Genomic DNA, 24,014 nt, shown 5'->3' with positions numbered 1-24,014 from the left:
CGAACAATGGGAGAGTCGCAATGGGTCATTGTTATGGCCATCGTGTTGCGGTTACCCGATTGTTCTGAACAATGCCGATATTTCAGACTTGGAGGACAGATTCTAGGTGGATCAGGGCCTGATTATTATTTTAATATATATTTTGGGAATCGGTGCAACAGTAGCTTTCGATCAAGACCATGCAGATTCAATAATTTCTGCGCTCGGGAAGATAGCTTTTGGAGTGCCAGAAATCCTGCAGTCGCTTACGCATAACAATTCTCCACTCCAGCCTCGGCGAAGCGGAACGAAGCTGCAAAATCGGTCGTTGCCGTTCCATGTTTAATTTCTATAGTATTAAATAGTATATTCATATTGAAATGAACCCGAATATTTTCGGCTGACACTCGTCAGGGGTAATCGTCAGCAACTAGTAGAGAATTGGAAAGAACATTGTATATCAACAATCGTATCACAAAATATGACGTCACCAGCATGAAATTTCGAATGAGAGAGCGTTCAATGTACCATTTTTAGGTGATACACGAACTCCTTTTGTTGACAGAGTTTTGGTTGGTGTATTTTGATAAAAGTTGATTCCAAGGCACACAAATGGAATTGTGAACGGCCTCGTCCTACGATTCGAAATCGGTCGTCTCGATAATTATTCGCACAAATCGGATTATCCAACAGATGTTTGCCGATGGCAGAATTAATGGCCTTTGATCGATCAGCATCAATCTTAAGTGGATGAGTTAAGGGTGAGCTTTTCACATCGCGTGACGCACGTGTTCTGATAAATCTGGGGACATGTTGGTTTATGCGGTCCTGCAGACGTCTTGACGTTCTTCCCACGTAGCCACAATCACAGTGGCCCCTATATTCGTACACTACATTACTTTGTTGGAGTGCAGGAAGCACGTCTTTGCGTGTTGAAGGGAGCAGTTGCGTTGTTGTAAAAATCACATTGGTTTTGACTGTGTCGTAACATTTACCGACAGCAGAAATCAATTGTTTTTCAAAGCGGGTGGAAATGGGGTAGCCTTTACGTATGATACTCACCTCCTCTCTTCCGCATCTTTGACGGCAGAACTGGATGCCTTGACTAGTGACTAAATGCTCAAAGTGCATGAGTGGACGGCTGGCAGTAAACTAAATAAAAACAGTATTAACATCGCTGACCAGCCCGTTTCCAACATGGAAAATGCTAAATACCTAGGGGCTTTACTGGACTCGGATATGTACTAGAAGAGTCATATTCAGTCCCTATATAGACACTACATTTTCACCGAAGTGTGGCCTGTTCTACAGCCTAGACGTTTCATGCCAGTCTGGGTTCTTCTGCTTAAAATCCCTAATCCAATCGAAGTTACAATATGGCATCCTCTGTTTCGGGGAGGAGGCTGTCAGTGAAACTGAATTCGAGTCACTGCTAAAACTACAACATATAACGTACTCCGTGTCAGAGCTAGAACCTCAAAGGGGCCTGGTTGCCCATCCAACAATAAGTCGCTGCTGAAGAGATTCGGTGTCCTAAACATCATTGGTTTATTTGCAATTAGTATATGCGAAAACTAGAAATCTCCAAGTTCATGTATCAGTTCCACTGCGGTCATTACCCCGAATATTCCAATGATTTTTTTACTTCGGAATCAAAAGCGCCCAAGTAGCCTACAACACACGCGCGTCCGCGTCGTCCAAATATCATATGATTGGCCGAAAAGATCATCGCTCTGTCAAATATCATTATTGGTTTATTAGCAATTTTTATCAGTTCAATACACCACAAAAATGCGATACAATGAAAAGATTGGAAGGTGTCGAAGCGACTTAGGAGTAGTCTATGGAATCATGACCATCCGACAGTCGACCGAGCATGACCACTTGTCGAGTGTCCCCATTCAAGTCAAATTATACAAGACATCTAGGCCTACTAAATAAATACTAGTCCGCCCTCAAGATTATGGACCATCTGACCTATCGATCTCGCCTTCCGTGCCATGTCATCCCATTTTTGTCGCTATTGCTTTTCTATACTATCTTCTTTTACTTTTCATTTAGTGTGCATGCCTCCTCTTCACATCGCCTAGCTAGGCCAAGGTGGGCGGGTGTCTGATACCAAAGACTCCTCCAAGTCGTTTCGACACCTTCCTATCTTTTCATTGTATCGCAATTTTTGCGTGGTGTATTGAACTGATAATAATTGCTAATAAACCGAACTGAACGTGTTGAAAATTATAGGCTATGTCGGCTATATAGCAGTATGGTCCCCAACCTTTTTGTCTTCATTCCCCACTTCAGATTTATTCCGAGCCTTCATTCCCTACCAGGACCGTAACAGCACTTCGTCAGCCTCCCCCCAAAAAACGTTGGGCTTGGGCTCCCCACAGGGATCTAAATCGAATTTCGCCCCCCAGAACCCCCTCAGCCCCCCTGAGCCTGTACGCTTTTTCCCCACTACTTATCATGCTACATTGGGTCAACTCTTCAGTGCGTTGCGCCGTATTTCGACTAAACGCGAGAAGCGGAAAAGATATATATAATTCATGTTTGAATTGATCAATATGATCGGGAATTGCATATATTTTGCTGTCAATATTTTATACCCTATCTGCTCACGTAATCAGATTTACCGGTACAGCTGAGTGAGGTGTGTTGGAAAAAGTAGGACTCCTAAATAAGAATTAAACCTCTTCGAGCGGACCCGTTGGCAGGGGAGATAGTTAGGTTACGATAAGCGCCCAGCACACAGGCGAACCGCGTTCGATTCCCGCCGGAGGTTTATCTGGGCTCCTCTTCCCCTGCCGTTGCCGTTCTTACGGCGACAAAAAAGCCCAGAAAAAGACCCGACGAAAGAAAGCACTCACAATGAATGGAAAAGAACTAGTAGAAAGGGCCGGGGCTTCAAAGAGATCAACATCGAAAAAGAACTGTGACATCGGGCACTCTAGGCCGAGGTGGATGTTAGAGTAAAGGATCGCTACTGATGCGTGTCGTTCTACATCCTCCTATCTGTTCATGACATCGCATTGTGTCTTATCGCATTGTACATTGTGTGTGACTTGTTCAGATAAAAATATAACCCAACCATGTTATGTTATGTTATTGACTTCGTTACATTATGTTATTTCGTGACCTCTTATATCTGCTATGTCAAAAGATATGGATATCGCCAAAACTAAAAGGCACACACGATTTCAAATTGGTATTGCTTTACTGGGAAATATTTACGGCAAACTTCCAATACGAACCCAATATTCGAGCATGTCCGTTGTCAACATTCATTTAAATGACATTCAAATACAGGGTTGTAATGACTAGAGTCATGATTTTTTGGTGACTCGACTTGACTCGAGTCATTTTTTTTTAATGAAAAAATGACTCGACCCGACTCGAATCAATTAGTGTATTGACTCGACTTGTTTGCCTACTCGAGTCATTGCGCATGACTCGGATCAAGTCATGTGACTCGAGACTGGGTCTACAAGATCACGCATTTCATTGCAATTTCGAAGACTAATGTAGTTAGCACACTTATATTATTTCGTCTATCAGTACTGGTACTTGAAAATGCTACTAAGAACTATTAAAAGTGAGGAAATTAGTATATTATGAATGCGAAGCATTCGATCGATATCACCGAGCAGAGTTGTAAGAAGTTGGATTCACATGTCATTAACTCGGAACTGAACAGTGTTCAGTGAACACTCAACACAATGACTTGGACTCGAGTCAAAACACCATGACTCGGACTCGAAACTTTACTCCGTGACTTGGACTCGGACTTGACTCGAGTCAAAACTGTAAAAGTGAGATTGAATTGTGACTCGAAACCTCGTGACTTGGTTACAACCCTGTTCAAATACCAGAGGTGGTCAAAGTAGTCAAGAAAGCTACTCAAGTAGAAGTAGAAGTAGCGACGAAAAAATCTACTCAAGTACGAGTAGAAGTACTTCTTCCATAAACAACCTAAAACTACTTGAAGTAGAAGTAGAATTTATTGACTTTAAAAGTACTCAAGTAAGTAAGTAGTTCTGAAAACGATCCTAATTCGTTCACATGGATTGTAAAAAGGTGCAAATTGAACTGTGCGAAAGGTGACGAGCTTGATTCAGATTAATGCATACCAGCAGGTATCCAATTTTCGATAGCATAAGCATTCATCCACATCATAGGATGAAAATCATAGGATTATTATGGAAATGCGATACTTATCCTCTGTTTTCTCGAACAGCACGTTTTAGAAAATAGCATGGTATGGCGCCATCCCCCATATTATAAGGTCCGTAGTTTAGTCGAAGAGCAATACGGAGAAGTTGTATAGGATACGGTGTAAACACTTTGCGCGATTAGTAAACGTTAATAAAAATATGGGGGACCGTAAAAATGTCATATTGTCTAGCTTTATTTCAGGAAATTAAAGGCACTACTACACTTGCTTTTATACTTCAACATGTATTTTATCCAGACAAAAGAACTGATATTAATTATAACTCAAAGTATATGATACTGGGAATTGAAAATAAAACATAAATACTACTTCTGAAAGGGGAACATGTTTTTCATGCCTTCAGTTCAGAAAGTTTCAAAGGCGTTATGCTAAAACAGCACTAAAACTAACAAAAAAGTCAGAGTCCACTTTACCAGGTTAGGACGTGCCATGGATATGCTAGATTACGATATGACAGGTAAATGATGGATTGCGAAACATCAGTTTCAAACGATATGATGAGCCATATATACTGTGATGAATTATTTCATATGGGCGAAGGGCGACAATGTGGTGTGAACGCAGGGATATCTAATTCTAGATATCCCTGTGTGAACGGAATCACGCCAACCCGCTACGTAAATTATATTCATCGATACTTTCGTGAAATCATACTGGCAACTCCGTATCCACTGCGCGCGAAGCGCGAAGAAAATTCTGGGCTTTACTCAACTTTTATGAAAATTAAATGTTGATGCTCCGTGAAAACAGCCCCGAAATTCCTCAGGCTATCTTCCTGATTGGAAGATTGAACTACTTCTACTTGACAAACTGAAAATAGCGAAAAGTAAGTAAGTAGATCACAAAATATTACGAAGTAGAAGTAGCGAAAATCAGATCTACTTGAGTAAGTACCAGAAGTAGAGGAAAACTACTTGAGTACTTCGAAAAAGTAGAAGTACTTCGTTACTGACCACCTCTGTCAAATACCACTTCGGAGATAGAATCGGCGCTTCAAATGAGCGGGTGATTTTGAAATGGGAGCTGGTTCGACTGCCTAGCTACGTCACTTCAAATATGTGTAGGCTACTACGTTATTAATAGGTGCATGGCAGGAAGTCCCAATGCAAAGTGTATGATCTATCGAGGCGGTTTCCTAGAGAATCGATATCGCAAGCTGAACACACTCCATCCTGTTCTACGAAAGGAACCAATAAGTCCATTACCTAGATTTACCATATTTTGAGATCCGGATGTTATAAAATCGGACGAAAATATGGTTCATTTGAGGATTTTTGTCTGGAATACCGCTCTGTTGACTGCGATTACCGTCATTTTCCCAATATCCACTGCCAAGAAACCCGCTCCAAGTTCGTCCTCGCAGTCAAATCCACATTTCGCGTCGTTCATGACCTTTTGAGTTCTGCCTGTACATAATGCACAATCACCTGACTGTCGATGCGAAAGAGGACTAATCGCCAAAAAGGAGGACATTTTCGATTTCTTGAAAAAGGAGAAAAAATCCTCTTAAAGGCGGGCATTTGGTAACCCTACTTAACCAATGGTCGAATGGCGAGGTTAAACATGAGAGAGAGAGAGAGAGAGAGATGATATTCTTTTTCGCCTGCACCATCGAGATGCTTTGACGACGGAGTTGCGATACGGCTCCATGAGGTCATCTAGTCTGCGCCCCCGTTTTTTTCTCCTCCATGCTATCCGTTATTGCTGAGCGCCTAGCAGGATAGCTGCGGATACCAATTTTCGAGTCTTTGGTATGACCCGGCCGGGGATCGAACTCACGACCTACCGCTCGAGAAGCCGGACGCATAACCATTACACTATCCCGCTACCACTATCTCACTACCACGCCTATCAGCTCATCATGGATGACGGATGCTCATGGCATTCTGTATCCCAGTATCGCACTGTAGATGGTGCATCCTGAGCGGATAAAAACGAAGACATACGAATATCACGATCTTAGGATAGTGTTCCGAGACATTAAAAATAACTTGTCTGCTGACAGCCAAGCATTGCCAAGTACAATAAAACGTTCACAAGCCAACGTCCCAAGACCAATTTGATACACTCTCCATGAGAATGCTGGTCAACAAGACGCATGCTACGGTCGCCTACTCACATCATCTGATCTTGCGGCACTGCATATGCTAATATTAAGCCCTGATATCACCGCAACGGGAGGAAAGTCCAGCCAACTTCACAGAGTGTTGAGGATTAGCAAAATCCCCCTATGAAACATCAAGCAACCCATACTCAAGGTAAGAGCTGACACACCACGGCAGCGAAGTATTTATCCAATGAAATAGCCACAATATACCGTTTTGTGCAAATATAATGTGCCCATTATATGCCAACATTCGTGGCTTATTTCAATAAGCAATATTTCTCAACATTTCCAATACAATACTGACAGAGTAACATATCACAATTTGTGACACTCAGCCTACAGTCAAGGCCTAAATAACTAAAATGAAGTATAAAACTGCCAGCGATTGGTCAAATATATGCCATTGTCGAAAACTAGCCCAGAAAGTGTCAATAATTTCAGCATTGCCAGATGGTCACAAAATTGATAGTATCCGGCTCAGATTAGTAGCATGAAGTCAATATACCGACTGTAGATGGTGAGGTAAGACGTTTATCGCCGGTGATAATGAAGATTGGAAGCAGGTACCAAACCTCTACCAATGTACGAATAAGAGAAACCGTGCCTACACGATGTTGATTACCCCTGGATCAGACAGCAATTGAGCATATTCGAGGGACTATTCGAACTAATGGGTGGCAAAGGGACTGTCCTTGAAAATGTGACTACATTGTGGGATTCAGTCCTCTGGATAATGCATAGTCTTGATAGGAAATGGATATCTTTTCACTGCGATACCGCCTAGTTTTGATGGCAGATCTGAATTCAGCAGTGACCTCGCCCCGGTAACCACCTTTTCTCACGAGATGCTCAATCGTTTGAGTGTGATTCCATCCTAAAAGTGGATGATAGATGTGATCACGCGAATTGTCATGTATGCCAAACCTTATGGAAATTGTGTGGTACATTACATATTATAGGCTTACCTTGCTCTTTGCTGACTTCAGGAAGGTAAGTAGCACTCTTGCGGTGGCCTCTCTCGTTGGCAAACTCTATTCTGATTCCGTGAGTCCCAATCTAAAATAGATAACACATTTACTGAAGGCCTAGGAGCACAAATTTTCTTTGAAACAGTACACTGATGGCATTATTACGCATGTACCGAATTTGCATATTGTTGTTTGTCGTTCGCAACAATGATATGTATTCAAATTAGCGACATTGTATGCTTATTAGCATTGAAATATCGCAATCCTATTTATCACAGATTATCAAGGTAATAAAATTCAGGTCGAAGGCTTTAAAAATAGATCCAACTTAAAACTCGCAAATGTGAGACTTCAATCTAAATGCGTCACTCATAAACTCATGAATACCCATCATCCGTGTAGCAGAGATGAGCATGGATTAGGATTTGAAAAAACAGGATTTGAGAAATTTTGTCGGATTTGGATTGGATTAGATATTTTTTTCTGAATGGATTAGGATTTGGATTGGATTTACCTATTTTTTGGGAGATTGATACGTCGTGTGGCGAATGGCGACAAACTTTATTCAGATCAGTTATTAATGTTCTTATGGTTATCAAGTTATCTTGAATCAAGGGAATCGTTGGTTGTGAAAGAAATTTTCCAATTCCTCCCTTGCATAAATTAGCATTCCAGTTAGAATCGGATTAGGATTGGACATGGACTTGATTATGAAAAAATTATGGATTAGGATTTGGATTTGAAGGTTCGGATTTGGATTGGATTAGGACATAGAAATTCCAAATCCGCTCATCTCTGCAGTGTAGGCCTACCTGCCAGTCGAAACAGTCCCTGCAGTCTTCAAAGTTTGTAAGTAACGATACCGAACAGTGTAGACGGGAAAGTTCATCAGTCCCAATAGGCTGAAATCTGGTGTCTTTCAGTGCGCTGAATAAAGAGAAAATTTTGTTTCTGTAACTGTACTAACGTAACATACACTAACAGATCGTCCATAAAATGAAATGAGGCATTATGCGTTGCTCGAAACATCAGTCACCCCTTCATCTTTTTAACCCGATTTGCTAAAATTTATTCACTTTCGCTGAGATTTTTTATTGAATTGTTACCGGGATCGATGCGAGATTTCTGGAGAAACCGCCGAATTCATCCAACAAAATTCAACTAAAACGGATGAAACGAAAATTTGACCAAATATTAATCAATAATCTGGTTAACTGTTCCAAACACAGCCTAAAAACCTTTCATAACCACAACTGCTCCCTTATAACATAAATTATCATTTAATCACTTTTGTAGCATACCTGGTAATTGCATATTCTCTCAAGCCATCATGCAACGACAAAGGGCTAAAAGTTCCAATACATCCGCGAAGTTGTTTATCAGTTCCAGTTGTCCATGTGACAAATAATGGACTGAGAAGAGATTAAATGAAACTGTAAATACGAGGAGGAACTCAAAAGTCAGCTCTATACAATTGCCACAAGGTACAGTGTATGGATAGCCCAGGAAGCCATATACTTTCAATTCAAGCAGCCTGAAAATAATCCGAAATACTTACTAAGCATCATTGGTAAATACTGGCTTTGGTGGTAGTTTGTAGTTGAAGAGATAACTGCGTAGAACGTCGAAGCAATATAAACACATTTCCCGAGTTATCACCGTATCCTTCACAGGACCTGCGCTATTTTCTGCAATTCTGTTCACTTTATCATCACATGAATTCTTGCCTTCTGACCCATCGTTCATTTTCGTCTCCTTTTCTCCGCAACATCCAGCTGACATGTTGAAGTATTCAAGGCGTTTTAATCAGAGCACTGAGCGACTAAAATGTACGAGGTACATCGAGTTTCGATGTTGATATATTCATGGGCAGCATAACTGTTGGTTATGGGAAACACTGATTTTGCGTCCAGCGAAAAGTGAGAAAAAGGCCCCTTTTTGCACCAGTATTGATACTCCATCTGATATCGGATCGAAGTACTGTAATACATTTATAGAATATCTTGTCAGAGTTTCGAGTGTATTCGTTTCTTTTAAATACGACAACAACTCTATGTATTTCATAGTCGTTTATAGCTGTAAACGACTATGGTATTATTCCGCTTTGAGGACATTTCAATATTTATCGTCGGTCGACGGCGTTGAATTATATGCAAATCACGATTGTGCAATTATCGAATGTGACATTGATATGATATCTTCGATTGGAAATCCCAAAAACTTCCTTTTTGACCTTCTGTCAAAGCTCTGTGTAAAAGGTTGGTTTTCACCGCAATCACCTGACCACACAGGGCGCGTCACGATCAATTGTTCAGTTTAAGACAGCTCACATTGGGTTGATATTTTACGACAAAAGACGTCACAACCGCAGCAAATATCTTGCCCTACGGCATGTTCGATCATGGCGGGTTTACCAGGGTTTGTGTACGTTTCATACCCCCCTGTTGTAAAGTTTCACGGACGTTTGTACTCGTAGCGGCATTTCTGATGATATATAGGTCGTCGTCTCATGCAAATTAATTCTCCCAAACGCCGCACCACGGTTAACACGTGCTTGCCTCATATCCAGGATTCCGCCTCTCGTGGAACACTGGCATCGAATTTACGGAGTGCCCAGGCTGTTGTTTGTAGTATTCATGGTTTATGTCGACCATAATGGTCTAAAACAGTGGTTCCCAACTCGTGGTACCACTAGTGGTACGCGAAGGTCTTCAAGATGGTACGTGAGTTGGTGAGTAGATTATGTTTCTTTTTCTACCGAAGGAAGTTATTAGTTTAGGTGGGGTGGATTTTGAGTTTTTTTGAAACCGTCGTCGTGGTGGTGGTAAGGTCTTCATTGTGGGTATAGGGGAAATCCCACCAATGGCGGTCTACATGGAAGAGATCTTGCAAAGCATTGGGATTCTTACCTAACCAAATTACATTTTACTATATTCGACCACAAAAATTTCAAATGGATCCACTACAGAAATCATCGGCGGCAGAGCTGGATGCCCTGACTGGTGACCAAATGCCCAAAGTCCATGAGTGGACGGCCCAGAACAACCTTTGCATAAACGCCTCGAAATCGCAATTGCTGACAGTCAATTCAAAAAATAACCTAACCGTTAATATCGCTGGTCAGCCCGTTTCCAACACAGATAATGCCAAATATCTCGGAGTTTTACTTGACTCGAACATGTCCTGGAAGAGTCATATTCAGTCCCTAGAAACTAAATTATCACCGAAGTGCGGCCTGTTCTACAGCCTTGGGCGCTTCATGCCAGCATGGGTTCTCCTGATACTCTTTAAATCCTTAATCCAATCGAAGTTACATTATGGCATCCTCTGTTGGGGGGCTGCCAGTAAAACTGCACTCAAGCCACTGCAGAAACTACAGCATAAAGTGCTCCGAATCATAGCTAGGGCCCCAAAGGGGCCTGGCTGCCCATCCAATAAGTCGCTGCTGAAGAGATTCGGCGTCCTAAACATAGAAGATATGCGGAAACTAGAAATCGCCAAGTTTATGTATCAGTTTCACTGCGGTCGCTGCCCCGAATATTTCAATGACTTCTTTACCTCTGAATCAAAAGCGCACAAGTACAACACACGCGCGTCCACGTCGTCCAAATATCATATGATCGACCGAAAAGATCATCGCTCCATCAAATATGCCGGACCTGATGTGTGGAACAGTATCCCGCCGGCCATCCGACAGTCGACGAGCATGTCCACATTCAAGTCGAAATACAAGCAATTACTACTAAATAAATACAGTCCATCCTCAAGATTACCGGACCACGACTGACCTATCGATCTCGCTTCCCATGACATGCCGCCCTATTTCTTGTCGCTTTCTTTTTCTATACTGTATTCTTTACTTTCATTCAGTGTGCATGCCTCCTCTTTACTACGCCTAGGCCAAGGTGGGTGTCCGATTCCATTGACAAATCCAAGTCGCTTCGACATCTTCCTGTCTATTCAGTGTATCGCATTTTTTGTGGTGTATTGAAGTGATAAAATTGCTAATAAACCAATGATGATGATGATATGCTGCGCCTTAAAACGGGCAGTTCTGCCTTCGGCAGCTCAACACGGTGAAAACATTTTTGACCGCCTCCGGCGCGCGTAACTTCTGTAGGTGGTACGCGAGCACTGCATAAAACCTCGAAATGGTACGTGGGTGGGAACCACTGGTCTAAAAGGAAGGCAACTGCGTGTCAGTCGATATCCTCCTATCTGTTCATTACATCGCATGGTACTTTGTGTGTGATTTGTTCAGATGAAAAATATAACAGAACGATTTAGAACACGCCGATTTTCTTTATTGTGATTCCGTTTCTGCCGATTTGTAGCTCGGCTAACTTCTAGGTTCTTGGAACAATTTACTGGCCGTTCAACACCCACCGAATCCCATGCATAATGCATACGCCTGCGCAACACACCCACCACCGACCAGCTTGCCTCCGGAGATGGTCTAAGTAACGTCACAAATTTCTACGGCGGTACAAATTTTACAAGTCTAGTTTTGCCTAAAGAATTGAAAACTGTCCAGTGGTAGCCTAAAATCTTGAGTAAGCAAAGTCGCGCAAGCAAAACAACCCGTCAGGGGTATTCCAACAAAGTAAAGTACTTGATAGCTGACCAGTGACCACTATTTCCCGTCTGGAGCGTACATCGCAACCTATCCCACACCGAAAAACAACCACCACAACAACAATAGATTTGAGCGATATCGACGAGACTATATTCTTGAAAAAAACAATAATTTCACAATTTACACGCTGGTATAAAAGTCGCCAACACTATTCGTAAGTCTTCCTAGAAGAATCGATCAGCATAACGAAAGCCAGCAACCGCGGCGAGGAGCAGCGCGCACAGTGACTTTCGGGAAACCCACGCCCGCAATTAACGCTAATCGCCATTCCATCGGCTGCACCCTCGGGAACTATTATTATCAGGTCAGCATTCTCACGCCGCACAGATAACGCAAAAATAAACAACGGCCACACGCGCAGCCAAAGTCGGACTCAAATTATATATCTCGCTCAAAGAAGACAGGGTAGATAACATCGTACGTAAAGTGATTACACGCCGGAAAGATCGGTGCTTTTACAATAGCGGGGTGGCTTTACAGAGACGGGAGAGTTCGTCCGGATGGGAAGTGCGTCCTCGCTGCGTTTTCAGAGTATTACGTCACAATCTTCTCGTCCGCTTTCTTTTCATCTTTAATAACCGCGTCGTCCTGTGATACATTTCAATGTGTGAACAGATTCAGATTGCGCTTAGCACAGATGGTCAAAGGGAAGCAGTCGCTACCGCCAGCCACGCAGAAGTGACCCCGTCAATTTCTACCCAAGTACAAGGAGAAACTACATAAAGTGAAGTAGAAAACGAGAGGCCTGAAAACAACTCAAGCAAGTGGTTTCGAAATATACATTTTGTGGATGGGTCGCATGCCTTTTGCAGTTACTTGTAGGTGGCTACTTGAAATAAAGAAAACGCTAAAAGACTGACTGACGACAGTGCAATAGGTCTCCGTGGCACAGTGTCTTTATGAGAATTTCACTAACGCCAAAACTACTCCTGCAAGAAGGCAAAACCGATTCCAGTAGCCTACTACGAAAAAGTAGAGGTAATTCATTACTGAAAATTGACCAACTTCTCAATGATACTGGTAATTACATGTATTACTATTCATTTTTGAACCTCTTTCAACCCATGTCATAAGATTTACTGATGCAGTAGTTATTGATCAGTTCATTGTATGTTGCGATTTCGTGACCCTCCACTCTGCTGTATAGCCAAAAGATGGTGGAATGCGGCTGTTACGTCCCCGATCACAACGCATTTTTAGCAGAGCTCTCAACGGGCGGTCGGAAACAAACCGAAAATCAATAGCGAATTCTATTCAGATTTTAGTGTGTGGCGGGGTCACCGCTCACCATATCTTGACATCCTAAAAAGAGGGCACTTTTCATAAATTCTGAAAGCTTCAGCACAGGACAGGAAAACTGGTGACCGGTCGACCGGTGCCGACTAAAAAAAAAGGTCATCACTTTGACTCGACGCACGATATGCCCCATTTATTACGGATCTCTTACGCTCACTGCGTTGGAGACGCATTTTCCATTGCATTATAATCCTTTTCAGAGAAAGAGAGGTCATTTAGGCGTTCTCCGAAGAAACTTTCAATATATTGAAAAAAAAAGAAGACAAATCCTCTTTAGAGAGGACGTATTGTAACCTTAGTGTGTAGTCGCAATCAGAAGCTTTGAGCTGAGAGGCAAACGAAGTCTTTGCCACCCCAAATTTTGGACTCTCGCATTGCAACACGATCTCCATTCGCTACGTCACAACAGAGCGGTGATGGCGTGACGTAGGCGAGAAATTGCGACAAACCTGCAGATTTTCTGACGTTCGCGAATCGTCGGTATTGCACGAGTTAGCCGTACTGGAGCCGACCACGGCCTGGTCCGACGCGCCGGAATCGTTCTTGCTATTAGGAACAGCAGAGTCGTCGGACTGAAATATAAGAAAGAATATTACACCACACACTTTGATAATCGCAAAGGTGCGGTCAGTAACAATGTAGCCTACGTCTACTTTTTTAGTGAACTCGAACAGGTCAGGTTTTTGAGTCATTGCGTCTGCTTGAGCACCAACGTCGATTACTCTGATCAACTCTCGGTAATCGATCGTTTTCACTTTCGCACCATCATAGTTTAATTCTTCAGAGACATGAACGACAAATCGCAAAACTTTCGAAATACTCGGCATAGCAACGCAGTGTCTTATCTGAGCCACACCTGCTCGTCAGGGGCGTTCACGAATCTCGCTGCAACTGCCGGGTCTGCGATCGGGTCCGGGTCAGCTTCTTCCGCATTGTCTGTCTCCTCAGGTTCCTGGCAAAAAAAATAAAATGAATAACAAAGACTTGTAACGTTCAGATATTTATCTCCCGGGTGTCACAAGTACAACAATGCTGGTTACGTGTCACCGAAAATAAATTTGAGTTTCTCGGTGACCGATATCGCATCAATGCCGCGGGCCGCTCACTACTCGACAGAGATGCTCATTCCAGGAAAAATCGGTTGCCTCGCGGTTTGAAGGCTGTCACGTGGTGTCAGTATGTTCCGAAAATAAATTTCTTGTCTACAAAAATAACTATTTTGATGGGCGTATAACAAGGTTGTAATGACTCGATTCACGATTTTTTGATGACTCGACTTGACTCGAGTCATTTTTTTAAATTTTTGTGTTGACTCGACTTGTACTCGAGTCAATGTGCATGACTCGAACCAAGTCATATGACTCGTGACTAGGATGGCCGAGACCGACATTTCATTGCAACTTCGAAGAATAGTAAAGTCACCACATTAATGGTATTTTGTCTATCAGTCCTGATACTTGAAAATAGGGCCAGTCACTGTTAAGACTGAGGAAAATTACTATATTATGAATGCGAGCCATTCTATATCACTCGAGCCGAGTGGAAAAGAGTGGATTGAACTGAAAATTGAACAGTGAACATAACGACTTGGACTCGAGTCAAAACACTATGACTCGGACTCACTTTCTACTAGCTGGCTTAACTCGACTTGACCCGAGTCAAAACTGTGAAAGTGAGATTTACTTGTGACTAGGAACCTTGTCACTCTGAAAAGTCAACTCTTGCTACACAATCAGAATCAATACAAGTGACGGTTGGAGTTGCTTACAATTTAAAAATATTTCATTACAGCAATATACTCTACTATTAATGCTATACATGTGTTCTACGTCTCTCCCTATATTGTATCATTAAATAAAAACAATAAAAAAAATCATTACGAAAAAAAAAAACGAAACTCACGTCATCGGGGAGCAGGTCACAAGCCCTCCTCAGCGTCAACCTCGCGCTGGGCGACCTCTCCAGAAAATACCCGTTTGACGTCTCGTTAGACTGCGCCGGCGGCGACCAGTTGTTGTAGCTCGAATACTGCATCCCCCCAGCGCCATACGTGCGCCGGTCCATCTCCTCGCCCAGCCACTCCACCGACCAGGTCCACTTCTTCTTGAAGTCGCCGTTGCTCAACAACAGCTGGTAGGCCACGTCGCAGTTTCCGAAAAGCACGGTCATGCATTTGACGCACTGGTACGCGCGTTTCGCGTAGGTGGACTTGGAGCGTTGGACGATGGTGAAGAGACCCTCACGTTCGTCGGAAATGCCTTTCAGGGCATTGATTATTCTGCAGAGGAGTAATAAAAGGTCAGAAGGAATTTCGAATTGATAAGCCATGTTCTTGCCGGTTTTCAACTTCTAATAAAGAACCTCTTGGAGTAACAAAACTTTAATATGCAATTGGACAACATATTCATATTGAAATAATCCCGAATAATTCCAGCTGAGCGTAACGGTCATCTGTTCACCCATTATTCGAATACTCGTGCACGTGATGCCATATTAGGTGAGACAGCTGTTGATAAACAAAGTCCTTCCATTCTCTACTTAATTTTAATACTGAGGATAACACACGACGAGGGTAAGCCGAAAATATTCATTATGAATATTATATTGAATTATATATTGAAGTTCTGTACCTCTTTCAGGATCTAATTAGTAGCAGTAATTTGGGATAACGTATCCCGTACAACTAACAGGTTTGCCACACCTTCCGTATTTCTATGATATGTCCTTGTTTCGAATGTCTTATAAAACTAGGTTGTCCGGGCTGTGATTAGAACAAGTCATGATATTTTTTAGTCATGCGTAATTGAACTACTAGAGTTCTTAATATGTCATCAAATAATCTCTCTAGTCATCGCCATTGCAAATTTTGCGGTACGGCTACTCAGAATTCCTGGCTGTTGTCAGCAGTAACCCCGCAAATACACGTTGCTTATTTACAATCAAACTCCAGACGAGTACGAATCCAGTGCTTCCAGTTCAACAGGAGCGCACTCGCAGTCGGATACACCAAGAGACGAACCTCAACGACTGCCAGCTGTCCTCCAGCGTCAGGACTTGCAGCAAGAGGTCCAGATACGGTCTCAGCTCGTGGGTGTATGAGTACGAAATGTGCCACAGCAGCTGACTGAGGACAGTGCCGGAAAAGTGCGGGTTCTCCCATGAACAGAACCTGAAAAGAGACAAGAAATGTCAACGAATCGCGCATCAGAATGACATACTCTTGAGCCAGCCGCAGCAAGTAGACCTATCAGGCGTCCGCAGGTTTGAAAACTTCACAGGGACACTTACCGTATCAGCTTGACCGTGTCCTCGGCGGCGGTGTTGTCTTCGATGATTTTCTTCACATAGTCCTTGCGTTGCAGCAGCATCTCGGCGACATTTGTCGGGAGCGCCATGAGATGCTGCTTGACGGCCCGGTCCACTTGCGGTATTTGAGACGGTCTCGTACCTGTAGGCAGGGAGTGGCATGGAAATGGAAAGGGGCATGGTACAAAATTTCGGAAAGGAATATGGAAAGGTGCGAGGATGCTACAGGGGAACTGTATGGTGTACTAACATTTGTCATTCTAGTGCTTATGACAACGAACTCTGTCTAGCTATAATTCTAGTCTAATTTGGAGGAAACTGTACGGCCATGATTCTAACTCGAATATAATTTGGAAAAAAATGTGTAGATATAATTCAAATTCTAATCTAAATTGAAAAAAAAACGTTTAGCTTTACCAGTAATTTTAATTATAATCTAATTTGGAAAAACTGTGTAGCTACAATTGTAATTCTAATTCGACTTGCAATAGTTGATTTTCTAGGTGTTCAAGTCTGGCGATTATCGCATGGAAACAAAATTTTCATGCCCACGCCACTACTTTTGTCAGCGCCAAGTGGAATGCGCTACTAAAACTTACAGCACATTTTAAAGGTGCAGTGTGCTCTAAATATGATGTGGTCCCACATTGAAGTCGAGAAAGGGTGAAAAAAACATTGTGCCAGCACACCTGTTCCCCATGAAGGCACCGTGTTCGAACTGCAGCTAAAAGATTTTCAGAGAAACCGCACTTTCTGTGCACACGGAAATCTTGTGATCGATTGATACAATATTGAAAAGAACATTAAATTTGCAACGAACCTGGCTTGCCACTCTGAAAGTACATGGAAACGTCGCAGCACCGGACCAGAAGCGAGACGACGGCGTACAACTTCCCGAGCTCGGCGTACTGGTACTTGATAGCCGGACCGGGGCCTTCGTCCAGCGCCACGCGCATCATCAAACACGGCACGTCCATTTTCAAGAGCTGGGCGCATGAAAAATTATTAAAGCGCGATAATCGGGGCAGGCACCACGGAAGCCAAACAGTGACCCATTTAGAGGCTGTCAAACATACATACACTTTTTCAGAGCAATCTAGAAACTACTCTATACAGTTTTCAGTATTATTAGGGCAAACGGGGCCGAGGACACAAGATTCTTAGTTTACGACATAATACGACCGTCTTTCAAGTCTAACCCACCTGTATCTTGTTCTTCACGCCCAGATTGGCGAACATGAGGAAAAACGAAAAATACTGCGTCAGATGCCGGCCGTTCTCCGACACCTCCCTGTTTAAAAGTGCAAGTATCGCGTGCAGGATGTAATCGCACAGCGTGTTCTGCGGCGCCGTCTCGGGAGCTGCGACAAGACACAGAAAAGATTATTCGACGTAAAAGATTATTAATAGACCTCTGGGCATAATAAATAGGTACAGCAATCGCGAGATCGTGCAACAGCGAAGAGATCTGGTAATAATCGAATCTACTGCAGCTGTTAGGAGTAATTGGATCTATATTGTGCACATTGAACTTGTGCCAGTGAATAGTGAATACAGGCACACTATGGTGAGTGTTACAAAGGACGAGTCGGAATAGGAGAAATATAGACGATTATACCTATATCAAAACACAAAAATTGTTGAAGCTACATAATCAGTAACCAGTGGTAAATATGTCATGAATCACAAGTCAGGCCCGGGTCACTCACCGATGAGGCGGAAAATCTTCGGCGGCTGGGCGGCGCCATCGTTGATGGTGAAGTGAGCGAGGAACACGAGCAGTTTCGTGAACATGCTCCTTATCTCGGACGACACGCTCTCGAGCAGGTACTCCGAGATTCTGAACGGCAGCGCGGAGTTGATCGTCAAAGCGATTTTGTATAAAAGAACCGGATGCGGTCAACAACGGGCACCTTCTACTTTTTCAAAATTCTCGATTAGTTTTGCACCGGATACCGGTCAATTCAGCATTCGGCGGCCTCTAATCCTGACCTAACCCAAAGCTATAACCTGAATATGTTAATACATATATACCAAGTGCCGTATATCACAATTCACAATCGTATATAGCAAAATATTCACTATGGAATTTATTAACACAATATTGATGCATCACTAAATTCAGTGAGTGTCGAATTCATTGGTAACCCTTTGGACTACTTACTAAAAGTGGTTGTGATACTATTCTAACAGTTTTTCGGCAAAACTGCTCGCTTTTTATGTGGATTAACAAATGTAGTTGTGCTTTTGGGATAAGTTCTCATCACTTTCACAAGCGAAATCGTCATATCTCGTTAACTGCGTTTACCGACTCTGCCAACTTCCTATCGAATGACGCGCCGTACTAGCCACTCCGCAAGCTTCCTTTACCTGGAGGGTTTGCCGAAGATGACGTTGTTCACAAACCAGCTCCTGGTGTGTTTGGAGCATTGCAGCAGGCTGTAGAGCGTGTCGTACCAGTCGGACGCCGGCCCGCGGACAGTCTTCTTCGTGTGCAGCCCTGCGAAACAAGAGACCGGGTTATTGCCGCCGCCGTTGAGACTTTACGAAGCGTAGCGCTGTCGAAAATCCAGACGTGCTCAAATAGTCTTAAGAAGTAGAAGCCACGTAGCTTTCAACTCTCAATTAAAAATAGAAGCAGCAATTTCAAAGACATAGTCGCTGCTATTGGAAGCAGAAAATTAAGTTCTAACTCAAGTAACGTAACAAATATTTACTCCACTACAAGTACAAGTACCAAGTTTTAAATCATTAGAAGTAATCAAGTAGTTTTTTCGGTCGAGACTTCAAGCTGTCTTGGCAGTCGATCAAAATCGGTCACCTTTGCAATTGAAAAATACGTTTTTGCGACTAATGCAAAACGACAAACGGTCACTATACAGACGTCACACGCAGGACTGTTTCACCCGAAAATGCGAGATGAACGCGTCTCAAAACAGCTTTCTACTTATCAAGTATAAATTACGAGCAAAAATGAGGCTTCCATCTCCAGACGATGATAATAATTCACACATCGATAAACAGGCGGGCACAAAGACACAAAACGCTCACCGTTTGTGAAAAGAAATTTGGCGGCAAGCTGCGTGCTCAACATGGCTAGCATTTCCGCGTCCTCCTGCAGAGCGTGCGACTTATCGGGAACATAAAAATCGTTGTTTGCTCTTAAAAGACGCTGCATGAACCTGAAACATAAACAAACGACCGTCGTACGCGACACAATGAAAAACGACGGTTGAGCATGTGACTTTATAACCTAAAAACCCTTACCAAATTGCTATCCCAACGCCAACCCTAACCGATCCCTAAATGTAAAACAACCCCTAACTTTAACCCCCATGCTCAAGTGTCGTCAGACATTATAACATACGGTTATATGCCCACAGACCAGTTGTAACTGGGTCGGGGCAAAATGATTTTTTCGAGTACTATAATGCCGTTCAATTATTAAAGGGTCTTATAGGACGCTATTTTTTACTGTGGAAGTGTTGAAACCTCCATTAGTTGTAATGCAGATTATGATCATGCAGTAAACAGCAACATACGTTAGCAGAACTCGTGATCAACCACACATTATAGTCTTTCTGGTAGTAAATAAGGTACATTTTTGAACCAAAACCCAAGCGGCAGACTCACTGAAAATACTCGGGGCTGAACTGCATCTTGTTGTGCATGAAGTCGATGTTCTCGTCCTGCACCAGCCTGTCGACGTGCGGCGGTATCTTGGGCCCGCCGAACGACGTAGTGAGAGAGAGGTCGTGCAGGCTTTTGCTCAGTTCGTAGGACCTGGTCACGTCTACGCGCTCGTAGAACAGCAAGTACGCGTTCCACCAACGTTTCTGCCGGCGGTAAGACATTCTAAAAAAAGAAATTCGTAGAGACTCTTGAACATACAATTGAATAAGATGCTCATATTGATATCAACTCGGATATTTCTGGCTGACACTCGTCAGGGGTAATCGTCGCCAACTAGCAGAGAATTTGAAGAGCTTCTTTGAGGTAAAGAACTTCAATATATAATGGTATATTCATATTGAAATGAACCCGAATATTTTCGGCTGACACTCGTCAGCGGTAATCGTCATTCGTCAGAAATGGAAAGAACATTGTACATCAACAATCTTATCACAGAAAATGATGTCACCGGCATGAAATTTCGAATAAGAGAATACTATAGATTGAGTAATATGTTCATATTGAAATAAACCAAACTATTTTGACTGACCAGGGCTACTTGTCAGCAACTGGTGCAGAATTGTAAAGAGCTTAGTGTATCAAAAGTCATATCACCAAATATTGCGTCACAGGCATAAATTTTTAAATAATCGAGGTGAACAGATGGCTTAAGCAAACTAGATTGGCATATTTTGATGAATGTAGACTACAAGGCCTATAAATGAAAGAACGAACGTTAATTGAAGGTAACCGCATTCAACCAGCTCCATTTATCAAATGCTTCGCGGAAAATAGTGCACTTAGAAGCAGAGTTGAGGACGGCCACCCACCTTTTCATCATGTGATCGAAAACTTCTCCGACGTATTCGCCGCCGAAGCATTGATTCTTCATTTCGTCATCGTCGAAATTACATTCGTGAACGTCGCCGTCGTCGAACTTATACCATTTGTTCCTGGCTTCGCAACCCTGAAAATGGGAGGTAAGGTAGCGTTAAGTGTATGCTCGTAATCAGAGGAAGTCCGTAACAAATAACTACTACTTTTTCAAAGTACTGAAGTAGGTTTGCCTATCTGTATGAATTACTCTTGAAAGCGAGTATGTTTTAGCATACTCTTGCTTATACATGATTGTTTTTTAGGCATATACATTGCGTTTTGGAGTGTAATTGTCATAACGAGCAATCGAAATAGCCCCCGTGTCAACATATTTAGCCTAGCACATAGCCTATTTAGTCATTAGCCCTTTCAATTCCAAAAGTATTCACCTTTCATTTAATGCTATAAGTTTGAATAGCGGGCTATATTCATATTGAGATGTACCCGACTATTTTCGGCTAACACTCGTCAGTGGAAATCTTCAGCAACTAGTAGAGAATTGAAAAGAACATCCCATATCCACAATCGTATATCAATGTTGCTGACAATTACCCCCGACAAGTGTCAGCCGCAAATTTTCGGGTCCATTTCAATATGAATATACTATTCAATTGTATATTGAAATTCTTTGCCTCCAAGAAGCACTTTGCTATAAGTTTGACATTCCTCGACCGAATAAAATTTTCTACAAATACTGTATTTTCTACTCAAGTTAGTTTAGAGATATCTTCAAAATCGCTTCTTCTAATTGTAATCGTGTAAAAATTTTGACCACTTCCGGTACGGACTGGAGTTTAAAGCTCAAATCCAGAACAGTATTTGTAAAATTCAAACACAGCACAAGATAACTCCAGAAACAGCCAGCACCAGCAAAGAGCCTTCGGTCGATAACTTAAAATCGGATTACCTTTGACCTCTGAAGAATATATGAATAGTAATGACCGCCGCTGGCTTGCCCGCTGTGCACCACGACGCCGACAAGTCGATATTTGGTCGGCACGTCCACGTCAACGTCGTCCATATTGGTGTCGATCACCTTAGAAAAAGAACAACAGTCGAACGTCGATTATGACAAAACAAACACGCTTTCGGGCTACCTCTCCCTCGATTTTCGAGAGGCCAGAAACGGTGTACGGCTCCATGTCGATCTCCCGCGGGAATTCGAAATAATCGTTGTATTTGGTCGGGCACTTCCTGTCAAAGTCGTACTTGAAGCGCATCAGCTGAATCGTGAGGACGGGCGGCAGCTTTTTGAAGCACATACGCTTGACGGTGTCCACCTGAATCGAGTTTGACGGCTAGTCAATAAAGTCGATACGGCGGCATGAATATTTCAAGGGACTGTACTATTTTCAGATGTCAAACGCGATTTACGGCCGATAATACTCGTCTCGACCACGATGCAAGTTCGGTACAAATCTCACGACTCGATTTTAATACATTTTACGTCAGCTCAGACAAAGCCTAATTGTAAATAGGTCGGGCTAACTGACAGAGCGGGTCCAATTCCCATATCATTTGCCCAAGTTATCTGATGATATGCTTCCATTTTACATTTACAACATAAAAAAACCTATCAACTCGTCTTTGTAACAATTGATCTTTACTGATCATCCGTTAGCAAGATAGAATCAAATTGTATTTTCTTTCCGGTGATTTGTATAAGCTCCAACAAGACGTAACGGCCGTGGAATATTAAATTGGATGGGCGAGTGAGCAGTGACGTCATTCTTAACTAAAAATCTGCTGCTAATACAACAACACAACAGTAGTTATTGTGATCAAACGTAATATCTTTGCATTGTAATCTTCAGTATAAGATAAGCTTTATGCGCCAAATCGGATATACATCGTCGCAGTGGTATCAAAGTAGCTTATGTCCAGTTTTCAAATTTTGAAGCTCCATTTTCAAAACTTGAAAAAATCAACTTTTTGAAAAATTTAAATTTCTTTCGGTCATATCTTGGCCATGGTCGTGTCTGTCCCAGTGTATCAAGGTTAATCGGGGTCAATACATGGCTGAAAGAAGATGAAAACTTCACGTAGAGGTGATTTTCTCAAAATGTGTAAAAAGGACAAGGCATCAATAGCCGCAAGTACTGTCGATAGAATCAAAACAAACGCAAATAAAATACTAGGTCAAGGTGAACAGTGCGAACAACTGCTTTGGCGTATTTCAGGATGCATACCGTAAAGCAGGGTACTAGCATCATATATTAATCTCACGAATCACTCGCATACCTTTTTATTGCATTTCTCACAAGTGTAAGCGTTGTCGCCTTCCAGCAAATCGCCCTTGACATAATTGTCGAGCGAATCGATCAGATTTTGATGAAGCAAGATATCAATATTCAAAGGCATGAAGTCGGTTTCGTTGCAGTACCTGGCAGAATGGAATAAGACTTGTGATACAGTTGGCCAACACCAGCCTAATATATGAGAGCCGCGTTTCAATTCAACTGTCAACTACAGTCCATAGCTATGTGGGTTATGAATACAAAAATCAAATATCAAAATAAGACGTGGTAAAGGAAAAATCTCCTACATGGGAATAAAACCGTAGTAGTAATTTACGTATTGATTTTAAAGTCGAACAATCACATGACAAGATAAATACAAGTGACAACTTCAATATGATGCGGGATTAGACAAAATCTCTCACCTATGAGGACAGTCCTTGCAAATTTTCTGATCCGAGAATATCCCTCCGAAGACCTGCTTGAACAGAGTGGGCTGCTTCAGGTGTTTGAAGGCCTCGTCCAGATCCTCGGTGATGGTGCTGAAGAATTCTTGAGCGTCGTGCTGCTCACGGAGGTTCACCGGCTCAGAAGTGTTGGCGAGTCTGCGAGAAAGCGGAGCAGCGTGTTATCTTAGGCTGGTAACACTATAGTGCCTCAAAACTAAAAATCTATAAAATAAGGCAAAAGACCCTGTTTCTAAACT

General features: G+C 42.5%; 2 protein-coding genes across 3 annotated transcripts in view; both read right to left on the bottom strand.

Annotated features, from left to right (window-relative positions):
- Window positions 1–6,481: 6,481 nt before the first annotated feature.
- LOC145456499 (AMMECR1-like protein) lies at window positions 6,482–9,142 on the bottom strand. The gene is made up of 5 exons (XM_080334614.1): window positions 8,844–9,142; window positions 8,587–8,697; window positions 8,098–8,212; window positions 7,283–7,373; window positions 6,482–7,191 (listed from the first exon to the last, which is right to left on the bottom strand). Exons 1-5 carry the CDS (start codon window positions 9,065–9,067, stop codon window positions 7,022–7,024), a joined length of 711 nt encoding a protein of 236 aa, XP_080190740.1. The 5' UTR covers window positions 9,068–9,142; the 3' UTR covers window positions 6,482–7,021.
- Window positions 9,143–11,984: 2,842 nt separating this feature from the next.
- The window catches only part of LOC145456268 (ubiquitin carboxyl-terminal hydrolase 9X-like), a 54,497-nt gene continuing 42,467 nt past the window's right edge, over window positions 11,985–24,014 (bottom strand). For both annotated transcript variants that reach the window (XM_080334347.1, XM_080334348.1), the window contains exons 34-50: window positions 23,734–23,913; window positions 23,313–23,454; window positions 22,169–22,351; window positions 21,979–22,107; window positions 21,026–21,162; window positions 20,157–20,378; window positions 19,575–19,705; window positions 18,894–19,023; window positions 18,233–18,363; window positions 17,727–17,884; window positions 17,344–17,509; window positions 16,506–16,665; window positions 16,237–16,386; window positions 15,120–15,495; window positions 14,074–14,169; window positions 13,667–13,789; window positions 11,985–12,509 (exon numbers count right to left, since the gene is read on the bottom strand). In XM_080334347.1, coding sequence (XP_080190473.1) covers window positions 12,456–12,509; window positions 13,667–13,789; window positions 14,074–14,169; window positions 15,120–15,495; window positions 16,237–16,386; window positions 16,506–16,665; window positions 17,344–17,509; window positions 17,727–17,884; window positions 18,233–18,363; window positions 18,894–19,023; window positions 19,575–19,705; window positions 20,157–20,378; window positions 21,026–21,162; window positions 21,979–22,107; window positions 22,169–22,351; window positions 23,313–23,454; window positions 23,734–23,913 — 2,668 coding nt within the window. In that variant the 3' untranslated portion in view covers window positions 11,985–12,455. The remainder of the gene's footprint in view (window positions 12,510–13,666; window positions 13,790–14,073; window positions 14,170–15,119; window positions 15,496–16,236; window positions 16,387–16,505; window positions 16,666–17,343; window positions 17,510–17,726; window positions 17,885–18,232; window positions 18,364–18,893; window positions 19,024–19,574; window positions 19,706–20,156; window positions 20,379–21,025; window positions 21,163–21,978; window positions 22,108–22,168; window positions 22,352–23,312; window positions 23,455–23,733; window positions 23,914–24,014) is intronic.

Source organism: Botryllus schlosseri, chromosome 14 (assembly GCF_051294905.1).
Source record: "Botryllus schlosseri isolate E-star chromosome 14, Bs_hap1, whole genome shotgun sequence".
Lineage (NCBI taxonomy): Eukaryota > Metazoa > Chordata > Ascidiacea > Stolidobranchia > Styelidae > Botryllus > Botryllus schlosseri.
The sequence above is the reverse complement of the archived record's forward strand: the minus strand, read 5'-3'. Positions and strand labels throughout refer to the sequence as shown.